Source organism: Notolepis coatsorum, assembly GCF_963971535.1.
Source record: "Notolepis coatsorum genome assembly, chromosome: 2".
Lineage (NCBI taxonomy): Eukaryota > Metazoa > Chordata > Actinopteri > Aulopiformes > Paralepididae > Notolepis > Notolepis coatsorum.
The window spans coordinates 222,003,684-222,021,189 of NC_140166.1; the positions used below are offsets into that span (position 1 = coordinate 222,003,684).

Consider the following 17,506-nt stretch of genomic DNA (forward strand, 5'->3'; position numbering starts at 1 on the left):
CGTGTTCCTGGACCAGCTGGCCAGACTGGGAGTCATCAGCAAGGTGTCCAGCCTGGCTGGTCCCGCTTCAGACCACGAGAACCAAGAGGAGACCAAGCCAGAGAAGGTAGAGGAGGACGGGGGATTTAAGTTAGGGCTGGGCGATATGACGATATTATATAAATATCGGGTACAGTTCATTAACGATACACTTTTTTAACGTATTGTGGATATCGTGATGTTTTGCCCAAGAGGATTGTGTCGCGTCAATCTGGTCCACACCCGTTCAAACTTTTGAACAACGCCGCCCCCACACACACTACTGCATCAAAGTTACTAATTATTATTAACAAAGGCATTCGTTTTGTGGCATTAACGTTATATAGTTACACGTTCAATAACATTAGCGTATTTACCCAAACATAGCAACGTCCGATGACGACAGATAGCAAGCGTTACTGTTCATATCTCAGCCCGTGCGGAGTTGTGCATGCCCATTCTGCGGTCTGTTAATAAAGTTTTCAATCAGACAGATGTATGGAAAGGCTTTTATTATAACATTCGTTGCAATAAAATCATTATGGCTTGTTTAGTCATGCTGCGGTGCGCTGGTAATCACTCGGGGATTGGGAGCTGTTGTTGTCGTTGAGCTGAGCTCAGCTCTCGTCAAAATCAATTGCGGAAGTAAAAAACGCATAGAGCTTGCCGATTGGTGCTAAGAACAGCAGGGCGGGTTCAATCGGTGTGACGTAATTGGCAGACTCGACTGTCAATCAAAATTATTCTCGAATGAATGAAAACGTTATTAACGATTGCAGAATGGGTACAATACAGTACAGCTCAATACAACAACAGTGGACTGGGGGATGAAGACCAGAAAAAGACTTTCGGCTTTTTTACATAAGGGTCCTCCATTTTCAATTCATCAAAACATTTAGAGACATACAAATATACAGTAGTTTCATAAAAATGCTAAAATGCTATTTATTGATTGATTGATTGATTTAAAACTTTATTAACATATTGCAGAATGGGTACAGTACAGCTCAATACATACAATTGTTAAGGGGATGCAGACCAGAGAAAGTCTTTCGTCTTGTTTACATCAGGGTCCCCCATTTTCAATTAATCATATTTCATATCTAAATCATATAATATCTCATTGCTAAATATATGCAATATATAATCTAATAATCCAATAATCTAAATCTAATATATAATATAAAAATGCTAAATGCATGGGTATTTTATTTAGTCTTTAATGTTAGCTTGCAAACTCAAATACTGTCTTGGTAAGCCTCATAATGAATTGTTTGGGGAAAAAAAGAAAAACATCGTGATGTGTATCGTGTATCGCCGAAAGGTCAGAAAATATCGTGATATCATATTTAGGCCATATCGCCCAGCCCTAATTTAAGTTTATTTGGATCCCCACTAGCCACAGCAGTGCTGGGGCTATTCTTCCTGGGGTCCATAACACGTAAAATACAGTTACAGACTTTATACACTCGCAACATTCACATGGCATACAGACAATTAAAACAACAATAAATACTCCTTATCAAATTCATAATACAATACAACACTACATACTCCTAATCAATTCATAATACAATACAACAATACCTACTCATAATTAATTCATAATACAATACAGCATAATATACTATTTAGCTTTTACATACATTATCTATGTTCATATCAACCAATTATACAATCTTCTAATAATATATCCATATCAGACACATACATTTTCGTCTACGTATATCCCTATCTCTTTATCAGACACATACATTTTCATTTACGTACACTCTATCTATTAGGAAATGTCAATTTCTTTGGTTGAAAATGTTGTTTTACCAAGATTCTGAACCGACATTTACCATTCTCCTGCTTAACATGTCTGGGAAGAGAGTTCCATCCCTGCATACCACGGAACATGACAGTTCGCTTCATTGCATTCGACCTCACTTCTGGAAGTGTAAAGCCTTGTGCAGAAGCATGTCTGGTGGAATGGTTGTGTCTGTCAAGACTTATAGATAAATTGTTATATAAAATTGAGGGGATCTTTGTAACAATATTATTCCTAGTGAATACAAGGAGTGAGCAGAGTAACTTATGCACATTTTTTAACAAATTTGGGGCCCTGCTGGCAATTTACCACCTAGTCATAGGGTTGAGTTTGGCTCTTTATAATTTACCACCGTGGTGATGAGTTTTAGTTTGACTCTTTATAACTCACTCACTGATGTGTATCTGTCTCCACCAGGAGGACGAGCCCCAGGAGGACGCTAAGGAGGTCCAGCAGGGGAAGCCCTACCACTGGAGAGACTGGTCCATCATCCGAGGCAGAGACTGCCTGTACATCTGGTCCGACGCCGCTGCCCTGGAGCTCTCCAACGGCTCCAACGGCTGGTTCCGGTTCATCCTGGACGGCAAGCTGGCCACCATGTACTCCAGCGGCAGCCCCGAGGGAGGCTCCGACAGCTCCGGTAGGTGGAGGAGGGGAGACTCACGGAACAAACTGTCACACGCTCACCATAGGGAGGTGTAGTGGTTACGTCATTGCTGTTTCCGGCCGGTCCGCGTGAATATTTTCGGCAACCAACCTGTGTTTAGCGTTTCTCTGATTGGCCACTACGCCCATGTGACCGCGGCAGCGCGAGAGAGCTGCAGCGCGGAAATAGGCTGTCTATTGCCATTCTCTAAGACAAACTCTAACCATAACCAGCTCCTTAACAGCGCCTAAACTTAACCCTTCTAACCTTAACCACCTCCGAAACAATGCCTAACCTTAACCAACTCCGAAACAATGCTTAAAGTTAACATGCCTAAACTTAACCGGCGAAAGAATGCATGTTAAAAAAAAAATAAATAAAATTGAAGGGAATCGACAGACCGCAGGATCCACAGCAAGGCAGCGCTGCCAGTTGAGCTAGTTGTCGATGGTAAAAAAGGGGGGGTTACTGCTACATAATGCTGCCGCGACGGAGCTCTGCCGCTACGCTCCGTCGCTCTGCTGCTGCCGCGGGGGCGTGGCTAGATGCAAGTTGGGCGTGGCTAGACACAAGTTGGTTGCCTTTAATATTTAGGCGGCCGGTCCACCTCGCAAAATTGCAACGTATTTCCCCCATTGCCCATTTCTAAATCGTCTCGTTTAAAACAAATAAATCATGAACATTTGCACGGTGTACCTTTCTGTGGGTATTATATATATAAATCGCTGAATTTTATTTCAACCAAAAATGCTTAAACAATAATGTTAGTGATGGAAGCGAACTCGTTTTTTGCAAAAATGGAAACGCTTTCCAGAATGAGGCAGAATTGTTACAATAGCCGATAATCCATTTTCCCAATGATAAATCCCTATACGGGTGGACCTCGCGGGCGGTCCAAAGTGACGTCAGACTACACCTCCCTATAAAGCTGTAAATACCGTTTCCATGGATCTTTAAAGAAACACGCCAACATTTTGGGGAAATTACGGTAGCTTACAGTCTTCTCCAGAGACAGACGAGAAGATAGATACCAGTTTCCTCTCTGTGCGTTCAGTAGAAGGCTGCACATTAGCCTAGCTTAGCACAATGAATGGAAGCGTTAGTGTTAGTTGGACAATGCCTAGGCTAACCGGCACTGTCCGCTTCCATTCATTGTGCTAAGCTAGGCTAACGTGCAGCCAGATAGCTTTCAAGAGGATGATCAAGAGGCACCTTTTATTTGTTTTAAGTGAAAAAGCTAGTTATTGCACTATTAATCCCAATAGGGACATTCATCTTTGTTTGATCAAGAATAACCTTTTATATATATATATATATATATATATATATATATATATATATATATATATATATATATATATATATATATAAAGTGAAGATTGGTGAAAGTTAGGTTTGCACTTCAATCCCAATAGGGAAATTCATCTTGGTTTGATCATTTTTTTGTCAAATAAAAACAAAGCTTATTTGAATGATTTCCTTGGCGTTTCTAGTTTTTAAGAGAAATAAATAGATTAAAATCGTAAATCGGATGTGGTGTGAAAGAATCTGAGATTTTATCGCCCCCAGCCCTAACGTGATCTCGTCTCTCTGACGTTAATGATCTCCTCTCCAGAGTCCCGCAGTGAGTTCCTGGAGAAGCTGCAGAGAGCCAGGAGTCAGGTGAAGCCGGTGACGTCCAGCCAGCCCGTCCTGTCCACCCTGGGACCCACCAAGCTCACCGTGGGCAACTGGTCCCTCACCTGCCTGAAGGAAGGGGAGATCGCCATCCACAACTCTGACGGCCAGCAGGCCACCATCCTGAAGGAGGACCTGCCCGGCTTCGTGTTCGAGTCCAACCGGGGCACCAAGCACTCCTTCACTGCAGAGACCTCGCTGGGTGAGTTCACTATAAACACCTTCAGACCTCGCTGGGTGAGTTCAATATAAACACCTTCAGACCTGGCTGGGTGAGTTCAATATAAACACCTTCAGACCTGGCTGGGTGAGTTCAATATAAACACCTTCAGACCTGGCTGGGTGAGTTCAGTATAAACACCTTCAGACCTGGCGGGTGAGTTCAGTATAAACACCTTCAGACCTGGCTGCGTGAGTTCAGTATAAACACCTTCAGACCCGGCTGGGTGAGTTCAATATAAACACCTTCAGACCTGGCTGGGTGAGTTCAATAGAAACACCTTCAGACCTGGCTGGGTGAGTTCACTATAAACACCTTCAGACCTCGCTGGGTGAGTTCAGTATAAACACCTTCAGACCTCGCTGGGTGAGTTCAGTATAAACACCTTCAGACCTGGCGGGTGAGTTCAGTATAAACACCTTCAGACCTGGCTGGGTGAGTTCAGTATAAACACCTTCAGACCTGGCTGGGTGAGTTCAGTATAAACACCTTCAGACCTGGCTGGGTGAGTTCAATAGAAACACCTTCAGACCTGGCTGGGTGAGTTCAGTATAAACACCTTCAGACCTGGTTGGGTGAGTTCAATAGAAACGCCTTCAGACCTGGCTGGGTGAGTTCAATATAAACACCTTCAGACCTGGCTGGGTGAGTTCAATATAAACACCTTCAGACCTGGCTGGGTGAGTTCAATAGAAACGCCTTCAGACCTCGCTGGGTGAGTTCAGTATAAACACCTTCAGACCTGGCTGGGTGAGTTCAATATAAACACCTTCAGACCTGGCTGGGTGAGTTCAGTATAAACACCTTCAGACCTGGCTGGGTGAGTTCAGTATAAACACCATCAGACCTGGCTGGGTGAGTTCAATAGAAACACCTTCAGACCTGGCTGGGTGAGTTCAATATAAACACCTTCAGACCTGGCTGGGTGAGTTCAGTATAAACACCTTCAGACCTGGCTGGGTGAGTTCAATAGAAACACCTTCAGACCTGGCTGGGTGAGTTCAGTATAAACACCTTCAGACCTGGCTGGGTGAGTTCAATAGAAACACCTTCAGACCTGGCTGGGTGAGTTCAATAGAAACACCTTCAGACCTGGCGGGCATGAAGAATCATGAGGGCATGAAGTGTGACGTGTTTATGAGGTACTTCTTGTGTTGATGAGGTACATGTTGTTGTGTTTATGAGGTACATGTTGTGTTGTTGTGTTTACGAGGTACATGTTGTGTTGTTGTGTTCAGGCTCAGAGTTCGTGACGGGCTGGACAGGGAAGAGAGGAAGGAAGCTGAAATCCAAGCTGGAGAAAACCAAACAGAAGGTGAGCTGTTATGTTGATTTATGTCTCTGCTAATTGACAACCCTCCACAAATATGCAGTTTGATAGATGCAGTTACCGGCCATTGGGATGCATCTAATATCACTCTAGACCAGGGGTTCCCAACCTTTTTTCCCCCAGGGACCCCCAAACATCTCTGATGAAATTCCTGGACCCCCCTCCTAATAAAATACCATAAAATACTATTTTTTGTCATTTTAATACTTTTTTTTGTCATTTTAATAACAAACTGCTTATACACAGGCATATGCATCATAATTAGACCCACTATGCTTCTTTGACTTGTGCCTTCAATCAACAAATCTCATCTTGCACCATATGTATTTCAAAATGTTGGCCAATATTCAAATCCTGTATTCATCCTCTCAAATCAGGCCCTAATGGTGAACGGTTTGCATTTATGCTGAATGAAGTAAGAATCCACTGCAGTAAAAATATCCTCACCTCGAGTGGTGGTAGTAAGGTTGACTGACATGAGAATGTCCTGCTTCAAATCCTCATTTTCGATATATTGCACATAAACGATGAGCACAGCCTCGTCTGCGACAGTTGTAGTTTCATCAAGTTGTATGGCAAATGGACCCTTTCTAAGCTTTTCTGACAGCTGCTGCTCGCAATCACTTGACATCTTATCAATTCGGTCTTTCACTACATTGTTCGAGAGTGGTACTGATTTTAGTTTATCCGCCACCTGTGGGCCGCACAGTTTCTAAACCATTTTGATGCAGGCTGGTTTGATGAGCTGCTCGCCAATATTGTGCGGTTTCTTTGCTTTTGCAATTAAAAGCGAACACTCAAAGGAGGCTTCGGTAGCCTTCTGTAAATCACTGCCACCCCTGCTCCACGCTACTCTAACATCAACAGGCTTGTTCGCCTTGAGAGACTATTCTTTCCTCCGAAAAAAGTCCGGATCCTTCCCAACGGTTTCTGGGTGCTTAGACGCCTGATGTCTCTTCAGCTTGCTGGGCTTCAGGCTCGAGTTTGCCAACTTTTCTCCACAAATCACACACTCGGGTCGTTTGTCTGGTCCCTCAGTGAAGCCCATGGTGATGTAATTTTCGCGATTGCTGTAGGTCCTAACTTTTTTTGCAGATGAGCTGCCGTCATCTCCTTTTCGTTTGTCACACATTTTCGCCTCTGGCGGCTGACTGCAGACGAGCCGAGAAAGTTAACTAGCGTGCTAGGCTAGCTACGGAAAGTGATACAGTCAACTGATTCGCGTTTTAGCGGCTACCCGGTAGCCTACTGTTAACGTTCAAAAATCATGTCTAGATGTTTATTTATTTATCTTTATTTTTTATTGTAGTGGAGAGACTATTCATGCTTCTGATGATAAAAATATGCTAATTAAATATTTATCTGAAAAAAAAAAAAAAGAGAACTCAAATCATCTGTGGTCTGGCGGACCCCCTGCGCCAGACCCCAGGTTGGGAATCACTGCTCTAGACCAGGGGTTCCCAAACTTTTCAGGCCAGGGCCCAGAAAATAAGGCGTCAGAGAGCCGCGGCCCAATGCACATCGTCAGGCTTTTTTTTTTCTTTTTTTTTTTGCCAGGCGACCGATTTTTTAAGCCAAATATCACTTCAATCCTATTAAGTTAGTTCAAGTTAGTTATTCATTTATATGTGCTATTTATGAGAGGGCTAACTTGTTGCAAAATAATAATGATAATAATCATAGCCTCATTAAAATACTATTGTTGCTTCGGTTGTTTTCAGCGTTTTATGTGCATAATCTGTTATTTAGTTTGAAATGTTCGTTGAAATAAGTAGATTTTTCGTTTTTGTTTATTTATTAAGTTAACACTTTGGTTGCCTAAGGTTAAATTCATGATATACCATAGATTGCCAGCGCTATTTGTCTATGGAGAAAGTCCCCTTCTTTGCAGGGCTATAACTTTTTAAATTCTATTGCTACATTGCCATTATTAGGGCCCATTCAAAGTCCTATATGTATTGTTCATTGTGTAGCAACGTTAAACTTTTTCATTCACATATTCATAGTAAATAAAGTATGGTCTAATGTATAAGTATGTTTTCATCTCTTTCTGCAGCTTTCTCCAGAACGTGATCTATAGCCCCAAATACATTATATTGATGATGCAATACAGTTTTATGGCAATCAGCGCGATATAAAAAATTACAACTAGACGTACTTCTAGAAGTTACTACACGTCATCTGATGTTGACCGGATGAGCTAGGGGCCGTTTATAATTCCGTGGGCAGCGTTATACCAATCATCTAATGTGGGTCAAATGTTGATAATAGCAGTTAGTATCGAAGACGGTAACGTTACACGCTGAAACTCACCCCAGTCTCCGCGCGCCGTTGGCCGATCATCGTAGAGTTGAAATCTTATCATTATGGGATGTAAATTTACCCGGTCCATCTCCAGCTTGTATAATGGTATATACGTCCAAATCATGTTGTTTATCGAGTTATTGGCAATCGATCACTGTGTAGCGTGACGAGCCAGAGTCGCGGGACCTATAGCGAGCACCCGGAAGTACTACGGACGTAGCACAACCTCTATGCCACTTCCTGTTAAAGCGATTGCGTCGATCGGCCACCAGATGGCGCTCCTGAACCGCCAGAGAGCTCAGTGGGTCCTGCTGGTGGATCTCAGGCCAGCGGAGGGGACATATGAATCCGATCGCAGATTTTTGAAATATTGATATAAGGACGCTGTACAGCGTCCCCCGGCAACTTGAGCATGGCCAGCAATGACGTCAAAACACGTTTCATGGCAGTCAAAGTGTTAAATTGTACTATATTGTATTATAGTAATAGGAGTTCGTATCAATGTGTTTTTGGGCCTAAATACTATATTGGCGAATTCCTCAGCTACAGCCCATCCCCTCTTTGCCTCTAGTAAATCAGGTCATGTTGATTTGACGACCTGGTGCACGTCACAGGGCGCTGTTTATAGCGCACGGTGATGTGATTGGCTCTGTGGTTTTAGTAATGCCCGCCTCCATTCTTGCTACCTGCAGGGTGGAAGGCTTGTCCAGAAGATCACTAATCAGCTGAAGCCTGATGCGGTTCCCTCGGTCTTCGACAGACAGACCGGCGTTAGCTCTCGGGACTCGGGAGCGATCGCTAGCTACTTAGCACCAGCCGGGGCCGGCGTTAGCAACCGGGAGCGTCGTTGAGCATTCAGCCTGCTGGCTACCTAGATCCACTTCAACCAGCGTCGCGGAGCATTCAGCCTGCTGGCTACACAGCTTGTCGGTGTGCTAATAGCCTCTGCAAGCTAACGGTAGCTGGCTCCAGGCTATTAGCACATCGACAAGCTGCTGGAGCTCCCGACGCTCGGCTGGTTGAAGTGGATCTAGGTAGCCAGCAGGCTGAATGCTCCGCGACGCTCCCGGTTGCTATCATGTGCAGGTCCTCTTCTCAGACCTGTGTGGCAAAGCACTGCACACGCATCATGCAAGCTACACATCGCTGCATGTTGATCAATGGTGGCCCACTCGGTGCATCACAGTGGGCTACTATTGTGCTAACAACAACCGCGGTGTCCGGCTTGTCGGCCGGCATGAGTGCTCGATTTGGGTGGTTCTCTCCTCCTTGTGTGCCCCCGTTCTCGCGGGTGTCCTGCCGGGGAGCTTGTGGACGCGACAACAGCGGCGGCCGTAGCGTTAGTTAGCTCATAGCTATTGTGTACCACTAGCGTTACGGCGGGCTCGAGCACCCTACGGCTGCCGCCGTTGTCGCGTCCATGGGCTCCCCGGCAGGGTACCCGTGGGGACGGGGGTGTACAGAGAGGAGAGAACCATTTTGTGTCGGGCGTGCATGCCGGCCAGCGAGCCGGACGTCGGGATATGTTGTTAGCACAATAGCTACCAAGCTAAGCTATGTTAGCTTCTAACGGTGTATACACAATATGTACAACGACACAATGATTTACATTATTACAAATATGGTAACGTGGTTGTGGCTTTTACAAATAGTGGTAACATATATATAGATAGACAGTACTGCTACATCTCTATATTTATGACATACCATATTTGTATGTAACCTGAAACCTAATCTCTGACGGGGAGATGGGCGGAGCTATTTGGTGGGTGGCTGTCACTCAAAGCATTCTGCTAGTATGGTTGGAGCCAAGCCAATAATAGCCTGCTTTCATGAGGCTGAAAAATGCTGGTTTTGAGTACAAGATTAGAAATATAAAACAATGATTATTTTTGGAATAAAAATTACAGATGTGTTACATAGACTCACAGGAAGTGTGTAAAGTTGCCCAAATAGTGCTAGGAATAGCAGTGCATAACCCCTTTAATATAAAACCATATAGTCACATTTTAGAATACAATAGAATAGAATTTTAGAATACAACTAGAAACACTGTCCTGGCCTGCTTCTAAGTTCAGTGGCCTGACACATTTTTTTTTTTTTTTTTTTATTGTTTTTTTAATTGTTTTTTTTTAATTTTTTTAATTTTTTTTTTAATCATCTCGCGGCCCACCCGTGGCTGCTCGCGGCCCACCTTTGGGTCGCGACCCCGACTTTGGGAACCACTGCTCTAGACGACCAGCATTATGTAAACAGACTTGGGGCTGTTTGTAGAGCTAAATCTATACTTTATAGTATTGCTATCTGTGCATTCTCATTGTCAATTGAGACCATAAACCGTCCCTTCAAAATGGCTTAAAGAAAGAATTTTTTCATCAATACGTTCTCATTTTATAGCACCGTGAATATAAGTGTTATACGGGATTTGGTCTAGTATATTTCCTGGAAGGCGAGATAAAGGGCTAATAGCTACTAACGTTATATCCAATGGCATTTCCGTTATACATAAGCTACAGTTAAAACTCAAACTGCATATGATCGGCACGATCCTCAAGCATGTATGCATGAAAGGTTGATGATTACCAATAACCGTGTTCGTCTCAGTAGCCACATACGCTGATTGCCTGGTTGTGTATCATAAGAAGGCCCGATCGGGCTGTAATTTACGTGAAAAAGATCTTACCATGAGCCGGTTGGATCCGCCAGACCATTTCCCAGTTATCGATCGCCATCTGGTAGATCGATATGTCCATTGGCTGATGATAAATTCCTTTACTGCACACTGAAATCCGCGATCCAAAACGTATTCCAAGCTACAGGCTGCACATCCAGAATCCAGCTAACTGGAAACTCCATTGAAAGTAAAAAAAATAATGCACCGTTCAGCCACAGGGCACACTGCATTATCGCGACAGCGCCCCTAAGAGGATCTGGCCAGTAATACACTTTTGCTAATTCAAAGAGTAGGGTACATCTGCAGTGCAGCTCGGCGACCTTGAATAGGTTATTAAAATGGAATAAAAGCCAAAACAACTTGCCACGGATATATCCGTCCTCTGTCCTTTAAGCATGGATTCGAAACACGGATATATACGTTCTTGGGCGCCATTGTGTTAAAGAGTCATTAAACATACGTAATTTTGCTGCCCCTATTGTTTGATGTTTTCACCCTGCCCGCCCCAATCTGTCGTCGGAGTGTCTTTTTATTTTTCCCTAGATGGACTTTGACAGTACCTCCAAAGACATCATCAATTGGGGAGGGGCAGCGTGAAAATATCAACCACTAGGGGCAGACAAATGACCACGTATTTAGTTACTGTATAAAGCTGATGTCTGTCCAATACCCTTGGCAAGCTGATATACACGGCACTGCTAGTGTCTAGAATATTAGAACACAACTTGTCAACATTAGTGAACTACCAGGTCTTAATTGAAAAGGTTGTTCTGTCTGGTCTTGCCCTTCCCCCCTCCCTCCCTCCCTCCCTCCAGGTGAAGACGATGGCTCGAGACCTGTATGACGACCACTTCAAGGCGGTGGAGAGCATGCCCAGAGGAGTGGTGGTCACCCTGAGGAACATCGCCACTCAGCTGGAGTCTGCCTGGGAGCTGCACACCAACAGACAGGTGAGAGAGAGACAGACAGACAGGTGAGAGAGAGGTGAGAGAGAGAGAGACTGGTCAGAGAGGGAGAGAGAGAGAGAGACAGACAGACGGGTAGAGACACACCAACAGACAGGTGAGAGACACCAACAGGCAGGTGAGAGACACCAACAGGCAGGTGAGAGACAGACGGGTCAGAGAGGGCGAGAGAGAGACAGGTCAGACTTATGGACTGTAGCTAAATCATAACTTTTTTTTTTATCTACTTTTTCTCCCCATTTTTCTATTTTACTCCCATCCCAATTCTTTTCGTATTGTCCAATTCTACCCTCCCCTGTCTCGAACGTTGCTAGACTATGCCTCCCACTGGTCGGCTGCAATGTGGACGAAGCCTTGCATCACGTGTCCCCTCCGGTACACGAGGAGGCAGCTGTTGCATCTTTTCACCTGAACAGCGCAATCTCTCAGTGGCGAGGAGTAACGCGGGGGAGGCTCACGCTGCCCCCAATACTTCCTGATTCTGCTGTACAGGCGCACCAACCGACCTGTAGGAGTCGCTGTCCACAATGTTCGATCCCCACCCACCAGCTTCCCACCCCTAATACTGCCAATTGTATTAGTATGAACGACCAGCCAAGCCGGAAGCAACACAGAGAGCTGGGCTCGAAACCAGCATCTCCTGCGTTAGTGGCGAGCGCCTTGCCCACTGCGCCACTTAGCCGCCCATCTAAATCTCATTACTTGAAAATGTTATGTTATTGTCTGCTCATTCCTCACTACCATCTGAACATGCGTCTTAAACGACTTAAATTGAAGAAAGTCACCATATTTGACTAAAATGGAAAATAAATGCACCTCAGATGTTCGCATGGCATTTTATGGACTGCATTTATATAGCGCTTTACGACTTATGCCTCACATTCACTCACACACCGATGATGGCGGAGGCAACCTGCCCATCGGGAGCAGTTAGGTAGTTAGCGTCTTGCTCAAGGACACTTTGACACCTGCAAGGGGGAGCCAGAATCAAACCGAGAACTTTCTGATTACCAGACGACTGCAAGCCACTGTCTCCCCCTTTTTGGTCAGATGTGGTGGTGACTTCCATGGGTTTATGTGGTGTTTAAATAATTTTATTCCTGGTCGGAGAGAGACACCAGGGACCAGATGCAGAGGACGCTGGAGAACCTGGTATTTAACGTTGTTCTCCGTTTCCTCGTCAGTGTGTGGAAGGAGAGAACACGTGGAGGGATCTAATGAAGACGGCTCTAGAGAACCTGATCGTGGTTCTGAAGGATGAGAACACCATCTCCCCATACGAGATGTGCAGTAGTGGCCTCGTCCAAGCACTTTTCACTGTCCTTAATAATGTAAGTTACAACCTATTTAATATAGAAATACAACACTTTTCACTGTCCTTAATAATGTTAGTTACAACCTATTTAATATAGAAATACAACACTTTTCACTGTCCTTAATAATGTTAGTTACAACCTATTTAATATTGAAATAAAGCACTTTTCACTGTCCTTAATAATATAAGTTACAACCTATTTAATATAGAAATACAGCACTTTTCACTGTCCTTTTCACTGGTTTCTACTGGATTTTATTGAATCGGTTTGTATGTCTGTCATGAGGATCAGTATTTTATTTATTTGTGTAGTGTGGTGACACTTATCACGCACAATTGGTGCAGACATTCACTGGACTTGAGGAGCAGAGGAATGCTCCTTTAAGCCTGGGGATTCTGGGAACGGTGTGGGTATTTGGTGACGTATATTAGGTCACCTGTCAGCTGTCAGCTGGCTGCTGTCACTTTGAAGTAGTAACGTTAAACGCCTCTGCACTCTGTTTTGATGTATGTAATTTATGTTGGGAAGTAAAGGAAAGACTCGACTACCGTCTCCCGTTTCATCCTTTCTTGCGATCCCACATTGGTGACCTGAAGTACGTGAATATTACATCATGACGGACGGAGAAGTGAACATTATCTACGCCGCTGCAATCAAGTTACCCGACTTCTGGCATCACAGCCCTCGACCCTGGTTTCAACACATTGAAGCTCAGTTCGAGTTGAGAGGAATAACACAGGATGTTACGAAATATTATCATGTGGTAGCAGCATTGGATGCCCAGACGACGGCCCGCGCTATGGGGCTGCTGGAAGCCCCGCCAGCTGCCGGCAAATATGACGCTATCAAGGCATTCCTTTTGCAATTATTTGAACTGTCGGAGATTGAAAAGGCGGATCGTCTATTGTCACTTAACGGCCTCGGCGACGGCAAGCCGTCCGAACTGATGGACAGGATGCTGTCCGTTTTGGGCTCGGCAGATCCCTCTTTTTTATTTAAACATGTTTTCATGCGTCAGCTCCCAGCGCCTGTGCGCACCGCCCTGGCCAGCTCTCCCGTCTCCTTCACCAAGGACTACCGCGTGCTGGCTGCCGAAGCGGACAGGATTTATCTCGCCAACCGACAGCAGTTTGTGCATGCGCTGCTTCCAGCCTACCACCCACCTACCCACCTAGTGGACGCTGCGGACGCCGCTGCAGCAGTGACTGCCCGTCGCCAGGGTAACAGTGGATGGTGTTATTTCCATAACCGGTTTGGCGCCAGGGCCAAACAGTGTCGCCCACCGTGCAATTACAGTGACCAGGGAAACGCCAGGGCCAATGCTCATTAACAGCCATGAGCGTTGGCGGAGGCAGCAGGCTGCTATTTATTAAGGACACCTTATTTGGCCGGCGACTACTAGTCGACTCGGGCGCGCAACGAAGCATCCTGCCTGCTACAGCTGTGGACACTATGGCTGGGGGCCACGGTCCCCCCATGGACGCTGCTAATGGCACGCCTATACGTACCTACGGAACCAGGTATGTAGAGGTGTGTTTTGGCGGGCGCCGTTTCGGGTGGGAGTTTGTCATGGCCGCTGTGTCAGTTCCTCTCCTCGGCGCGGACTTCCTGTGTGCGTTCAGGCTGCTAGTGGACATTACAAACTGTCGCCTAATCGATGCTGTCTCCTTCGCTACCTACCCGTGCACGCTGGGAGGGCCAGGGACACTAGGTCTGTCCAACATGCTTGCTGCTGGGGATGTATATCAGCGCCTCCTAGCGGAGTTCCCTATCCTCACCACGCCTACATTTTCCTCAGCAGTCGCTAAGCATGGCGTGGAGCACTATATAGCCACTGTCGGTCCCCCGGTCTATGCACGTGCTCGGCGCCTTGACCCAGCTAAGCTCTCCATTGCCAGGGAGGAATTTGCAACCATGGAACGCCTTGGAATTGTGCGCCGTTCTGACAGTCCGTGGGCCTCCCCCCTGCATATGGTCACTAAGGCTGATTGTGGGTGGCGTCCCTGTGGCGATTTCCGACGCCTAAACAACGCCACGACCCCGGACCGGTACCCCGTCCCGCATATACAGGACTTCTCCGCCCACCTGGCGGGGACCACCATCTTTTCCAAGGTGGACTTGGTGCGGGGATACCACCAGGTACCAGTTCACCCACGGGACGTTCCCAAGACGGCGGTCATCACTCCTTTTGGCCTGTTCGAGTTTCTGCGGATGCCCTTTGGCCTCAAGGGGGCGGCACAGACTTTCCAGCGACTGATGGACTCGGTGCTGCGGGATATGGCATTCATGTTCGTATACTTGGACGACATTCTCGTAGCCAGCACGTCTGCAGAGGAGCACCTGACACATCTCAGGCAGTTGTTTGAGCGGCTCAGTGCACATGGGCTCATTGTTAACCCCGCCAAGTGCCAGTTCGGCCGGTCGTCTATAGATTTCCTCGGGCACAGGGTCTCAGCAGAGGGAGCCGTTCCGCTCCCTGCCAGGGTGGACGCCGTTGCCAGCTTTCCACGCCCCCGCACCGTGAAGTCCCTGCAGGAGTTCCTAGGCATGGTGAACTTCTACAACAGGTTCATTCCCCATGCTGCTCACCTCATGCGTCCCTTGTATGAAGCCCTGCGTGGTAAGGACCCCAAGGCCGAGGTGGACTGGTCCCCGTGTACCGACGACGCTTTTTTGGGCGCTAAAACTGCACTGGCCAATGCCGCATTACTGGCACACCCATTTCCTACCGCCCCTATCGCCCTCACAACTGACGCCTCAGACTACGCAGTGGGGGCAGTGTACGAACAGTGGGTGGGGGGGGGCTGGCAACCGCTTGCTTTCTTCAGTCGCCAGCTGCGGGACAATGAAAGAAAGTACAGCACCTTTGACCGGGAGCTCCTAGGCCTCTTCCTGGCCATCAGGCACTTCAGATTCCTGCTGGAGGGCCGACGGTTTACTGCCTTTGTGGATCACAAGCCACTCACCTTCGCCATGGCCAAGGCCACCAAGCCGTGGTCAGGGCGCCAGCAGCGCCAACTCTCCGCCATCTCCGAGTTTACCACGGACTTACGGCATGTCGCAGGTAAAGACAACTACGTCGCTGACTGCCTCTCCCGGACGGTGGTGGGGGCCGTCCACTTGGGACTGGACTACGCTGCCATGGCTGCCGACCAGGCCACTGACAAGGACATGCAGGCCTACCGAACAGCCGACACTGGGCTAAGGTTAGAGGATGTGCAGGTTGGTATTGCCAACACCACGCTCCTCTGCGACGTCTCCACCGGTCAGCCCCGTCCGATGGTTCCCGCTGGCTGGCGGCGGCAGGTATTCGAAGCCATCCATGGCCTGTCGCACCCGGGGGTGAAGGCGTCAACTAAGCTGGTCAGTGCTAAATTCGTCTGGCATGGCCTCAGGAAGGACATCGCAGCCTGGGCCGGCTCCTGCGTGGCGTGCCAGCGTGCAAAGATACACCGTCACACCAAAGCCCCCTTGGCACCGTTTCTCGTGCCGGAGAGGCGCTTTGACCATGTCAATGTGGACCTGGTGGGTCCCCTGCCCCCCTCCCACGGGTTCACTCACCTCCTCACCATGGTGGACAGAACCACTAGGTGGCCGGAGGTGGTCCCGCTGGCATCGACCACATCCGCCGAGGTGGCCCGGGCGTTCATTGGGTCCTGGGTAGCCCGTTTTGGCACACCATCTGATCTCACATCCGACCGGGGCCCACAGTTTACGTCCGGACTCTGGACTGCAGTTGCCGAGGGCCTGGGAGTGAAGCTCCACCGCACCACAGCCTACAACCCACAGGGCAACGGCTTGTGTGAACGGTTTCACCGCTCTATGAAGGCTGCTCTGCGGGCCAGCCTTACGGACTGCAACTGGGTCGACCGGCTTCCCTGGGTCATGCTTGGCCTGCGCTCCGCCCCCAAAGAAGACCTGCAGGCCTCGGCTGCTGAGCTGGTGTACGGACAGCCGCTGCGAGTCCCTGGGGAGTTCCTCCCGGATGCCGAGGCTCCCTGGTCGGTCACCTCATCTCGGACTGTGCTCAGGGATGGCGCCGGTGCTTTCACCCCAGTCCCAACTTCCCAGCACTGCCTCCCGCAGTCCTACATGCCTAGGGATCTGCAGTCAGCCAGGTATGTTTTCATTCGCCATGACAGCCACCGTACTCCTCTGCAGCCCCCTTACGACGGCCCTTTTCGCGTCCTGGAGGCGGGGCCTAAGAACTTCATGGTGGACATTGGAGGAAGGTCAGAGCGGGTATCGGTCGACCGGCTCAAGCCTGCCCATTTGGACCTAGACAGGCCAGTTGAACTGGCCCGGCCCCCGCGGCGTGGACGACCCCCTGCCCGGCCCCTGCCAACTGCTTTTCCCTCTAGTCACCTCATATCTCCTGAATCCCCCCCACACGCCCCAATCCCCACCTCTACCCCTGCACGGGTGATACGGACTCGTTTTGGGCGCCTGATCCGCCCCCGCCTCGTTGACTGTGGATGATCTTTTGGGGGGTTATTGTGAATTCTGGGGGGGCCTGTGTGGTGACACTTATCACGCACAATTG

At 47.7% G+C, this 17,506-nt stretch overlaps 1 protein-coding gene across 4 annotated transcripts in view; it reads left to right on the forward strand.

Moving 5' to 3' along the window:
• hectd1 (HECT domain containing 1) overlaps window positions 1-17,506 on the forward strand; it is a 106,772-nt gene that overhangs the window by 39,420 nt on the left and 49,846 nt on the right. For all 4 annotated transcript variants that reach the window (XM_084309011.1, XM_084309010.1, XM_084309013.1 and 1 more), the window contains exons 13-18: window positions 1-106; window positions 2,249-2,471; window positions 4,093-4,356; window positions 5,613-5,689; window positions 11,498-11,632; window positions 12,832-12,978. The exon at window positions 1-106 is cut by the window's left edge and continues 65 nt beyond it. In XM_084309011.1, the coding sequence (XP_084165137.1) occupies window positions 1-106; window positions 2,249-2,471; window positions 4,093-4,356; window positions 5,613-5,689; window positions 11,498-11,632; window positions 12,832-12,978 (952 nt within the window). The remainder of the gene's footprint in view (window positions 107-2,248; window positions 2,472-4,092; window positions 4,357-5,612; window positions 5,690-11,497; window positions 11,633-12,831; window positions 12,979-17,506) is intronic.